The 4337-nt window shown below is 34.8% G+C and overlaps 1 protein-coding gene across 1 annotated transcript in view; it reads right to left on the bottom strand.

The window, feature by feature from the left end:
- Positions 1-4337, bottom strand: part of BLZF1 (basic leucine zipper nuclear factor 1) — a 24168-nt gene that overhangs the window by 18364 nt on the left and 1467 nt on the right. The window contains exon 2 of the mRNA XM_008592503.1: positions 3849-3929. Coding sequence (XP_008590725.1) covers positions 3849-3879 — 31 coding nt within the window. The 5' untranslated portion in view covers positions 3880-3929. The remainder of the gene's footprint in view (positions 1-3848; positions 3930-4337) is intronic.

The following is a 4337-nucleotide window of genomic DNA, read 5'->3' as shown; positions in this document are numbered from 1 at the left end:
AAAAAAACAAACTTTTATTGATGAAATTCAAACTATAATACTAATTGAGTAAAAAGTTTTGGTCATATCGGTCTATAATGAAAAGAACAGAATTCTTTTTTATTCAGGATAACACTTGGCTTAAGTGAGGTTCAAAGTTAGTGCTTTCTATGATCAAATTGATTGCAAATATTTTCAGGAGGTATTGGGGCCACAATTTGCCAACCCCTGCTCTAGAATACTGAGGCAAAAAGAATATGATTTTACAGTCTATCATTGAACAAATATTTCTCCTTTATTCATAAAACTGTAAATCTACAAAGATAAGGTACACAGCAGGATGGGGTAGTAGAAAGAACACCAAACTCTGAGTCAAAATAACTTAAGTCCGTACTGCCATTAATTGTGTGACTCTGGATAAATCACTTCACTTCACTCTCCTCCCATCCATTGGTGCTTTCAGAATAATGCAAATACCATAGTATTTTAAAATAATTTGTTTCTCCTGCAGACTAGATTGTTGGGAGCTCTTCACGGTAGAGACTGCCTCCTAATGTTTGTATCACCAGCTAATGAAATAGTGCTTGGCCCAGAAAAGATTAATAAATGCTTAATGAAATTCATCATTCTGTCAATACACTACCTAGAAGACTTCATTTTAACATTCAATAACTAACTCATTTAAAAACTGCTTAATTTTTTTTCTCTACACTACATCATCAATTCCTAACTCAGTTATAGTCTGACAAACTTTTCAGAACATATGTAAATTCAACTATAAAACAGTTAAATAAATCAGGGATTGTCCTTGGTAATTACAAATCAATATTCTTTTAAATGTCACCAATATCACTTAGTAAAGTTAATAGTTAAATGAGAAAAATATGTCACAGACAATGAATTTATGAGTTAGATCAACATTTATTGAAATGGAATACAAACATTCTTACCACAGGCTCTATTGATTAAAAAGTTCCCTGGTCGGGCCGGCCCGTGGCTCACTCAGGAGAGTGTGGTGCTGATAACACCAAGGCCACGGGTTCGGATCCCATATAGGGATGGCCGGTTAGCTCACTAGGGGAGCGTGGTGTTGACAACACCAAGTCAAGGGTTAAGATCCCTTTACCGGTCATCTTTTAAAAAAAAAAAAAAGTTCCCTGGTCGGGCCGGCCCGTGCCTCACTCATGAGAGTGAGGTGCTGATAACACCAAGGCCACGGGTTCGGATCCCATATAGGGATGGCCGGTTAGCTCACTAGGGGAGCGTGGTGTTGACAACACCAAGTCAAGGGTTAAGATCCCTTTACCGGTCATCTTTTAAAAAAAAAAAAAAGTTCCCTGGTCAAATAAGTGTGGGCAATGGCTGCATATTGCATCTCTTTAGAGCTTCACAGGGTACATTAGCATATTAAAGGCTCTGAGAAATCCTATAGTATAACTTTCTTGAAAGCCAGTATTTCCCAAATTTATCAGCTCATGGAATCATTTTCACCTAATACCTACTGTCCTATAGAACCAGTGTTAAAGTTAGCCTATTTTAAGGAATTATAAATATTTAAGTGTCTCAAGACCTTCCTATTTGGTTTACTTTTACTATACTGTCTGACTTTAATAGCTTTAATTTTAATCTCGCACTCAAGAAAAGTTTTGGATTTTAGTTTTAATTCTCTAATTGTTACTATGTATCATATGCTTTGCTTTTAGAAACAGTCCTACCAACAATGACACATCCCTCTTATGATGACAATATTGCTCAAACGTCCTGAGAGGAAGTTCTATCACTATACTAAACAATCATGCTTCTCTCCTGAGGCAGTTACAGGAAGTGCAGATAACTGACAAATGTCAACCACAAGCACATCTTTTCTCAGGCAATGCAATACAAGTAACTTTTGTTAACTAATAGTTAACATTATACTATGTAGAAATATGACTAATAGTTGAATTATCATTATTATTGGATAATGAAGATCAAATGAAATAATGTATGTGAAAGTGCTTTATATCTCTAATCTTCATTACAAACATGTAATAACAAGTAATAAAAAAAGTTAATTTCACAAAAGCCTTGCAATAACTAACTTTTCACCACAAAGCATAATACTGTATTTAGCTTTTGCTTTTCGACAAGCATCATGCCAGTTGCTTTCACATTAGTTATCATTTAATTGTTCTTATTTCCCATTAATCCCCAGTTTATTACTTTCATTACAGTCTCTGATTTGCTTGTTCTACTACTATAAAAGCCTTCTGGTGATTTATGAAATGCTGTTACACACAGCTAAATAAAATTTACTAAAAAACTTATCGAGATAATCTTTTTTCCTTGTTTCCTAAACATATTTCAACCCTCTTTTAATGAATTTGCTGCTGGAGGTCTGCTTGCTAAAACTTGGCTTCTAAAAAATTGTTTCCCATCTCTCACTGATAACCCCAGCCTGCAGAATCCATTCTACCCAAAGAATAAGCTGGGTCAGGAGGAGTTTACTTTGGGACATGTGAAGACAGTTGCCTATATCTAAGTGAAGATATCCAGTACACAATAGGCTAGTGTCTGAATCACAAGGGAAGAGATCTTGGCTATAGATAGATTTGGAAGTCATTACTATAGATAATTACTGAAGCCCTGAGAGAAGAAGAGAAAGAGGATTGGAAAACACTGATATTTAAAAGATAAACTAGAAGAGAAGGGCTGAAAAGGAGAAAATATAGCTAGCGCAGTGCTGTTCAACAGAATTTTCTCCAATGATATAAATACAATAGCTAGCTACAAGCCACATTTGAATATTGAGCAGCACTTGAAGTGTGACTAGTGTGACTGAGGAACTGAATTTTTAATTTTAAAAAATATTAATTCAAATTCAAATAGCCACATGTGGTTACTGCATTGGACAGTGAAGAGCTACAGTACGCTGAAAATAAAAGTGATGTCACAGAAGTCATGCAAAAGAAGAATTTCAAACGGTAGGAATAACCAACAGTATTAAATACAACAGAGAGGACAAGCAAGGCAGGACTGAAAACCGACTATTGTATTTTTAGCAAGTGTTATGGTTGAATCGTGTCCCCCAAATATTCATATGTTGAAGTTCTAACCCTCAGTACCTCAGAATGAGACCTTATTTGGAAATAGGATCATTGCAGATGTAATTAGTTAAAATAAAAATCATACAGGAGTAGGCCACTTATCCAAGGAGTAGAAATAGAACTAAGTTGAAGCAGGAATAGGGTCACTTATCCAGTATGACTATTGTCTTTATAAAAAGGGGAAGTTTGGACACAGAAACATGTACACAGGGACAATGCCATGTGAACCTAAAGGAACAGATCAGGGTGGTGTGTCTACAATCCAAGAAGCACCAAAGATTGCCAGTAAACCACCAAAAGCTAGGAGAAAGGCCTGGAATAGCTCTTCCCCTAATGCCTTCCTAGGGAGCATGGCCTTGCTGACACTTTGATCTTGGATTTCTAGCCTCCAAAACTGAGACAATAAATTTCTGTTGTTTAAGCCATGCAGTTTGTGGTACTTTGACACAGCAGCCATAGCAAACTAATACCACAAGAAAGAGGTCTTTGATACCTGCTAGTTGTTTGTCCATCTAGTTAATCTTTAAAAATGTATGTTCCTGTTTATTTAAATTTAATATTCTAGTGAATAGGGAATATAGCTGTAAATGTTTAAAAGTGAGTAGTCATCTAATAAATACCACCTAATGATGATAATGTTCAATTGTATATGAGAATACTGCAATATAAACACTGCACGACAGAACAAACATGAAGAGATCTGAAAAAGAAATGCTCTAATATTCATTCATATTGTCATAAATTTCATGTTTTAAAAACAATTATCATCAAAAGAACTCTTACCTTTGGTTTCTAAACTTTTAAGAGTAGCCATTTTTTCCCCTTAACCAATGAAAATGCACTCCAAGACTTCTACTGAAAAACCTAGAAATGTATACATATGAAAGAATTAAAACAATATTTTATAAACATATCGATGAGTGCCTCTAATTTAAAAGTTATGATATTTTAATTGCTTCTATATGTAGTACACATGCACTTAGAAAAGGAAGTGTCCCTCACAGCCCCTTTTCACAGGTAGCATTTTTATAACTATCAAATGTTTCAAAAAAATTAAGGGTGGTTTACTTTTAAATATTCTGTTTCACCATCCTCACCAGTACACTTTAAATTGTCAGAGATACGTCCTGAATTTTAGTTCATAAAAAACACTCTAGTTACTGTAGGGGCTTTTGTATAATGACAACAATAATTTTAAAGCAATTACTTTCTCAGGGACATTCACACAATTTCTTCACTATGCAGATATATATCTGAGAAGAGCTTCTATTT

The sequence above is a fragment of the Galeopterus variegatus genome, unplaced genomic scaffold (assembly GCF_000696425.1).
Source record: "Galeopterus variegatus unplaced genomic scaffold, G_variegatus-3.0.2 Scaffold7974, whole genome shotgun sequence".
Classification (NCBI taxonomy): Eukaryota; Metazoa; Chordata; class Mammalia; order Dermoptera; family Cynocephalidae; genus Galeopterus; species Galeopterus variegatus.
Note: the sequence above shows the minus strand (reverse complement) of the source record. Positions and strands in the feature narration are given on the sequence as shown.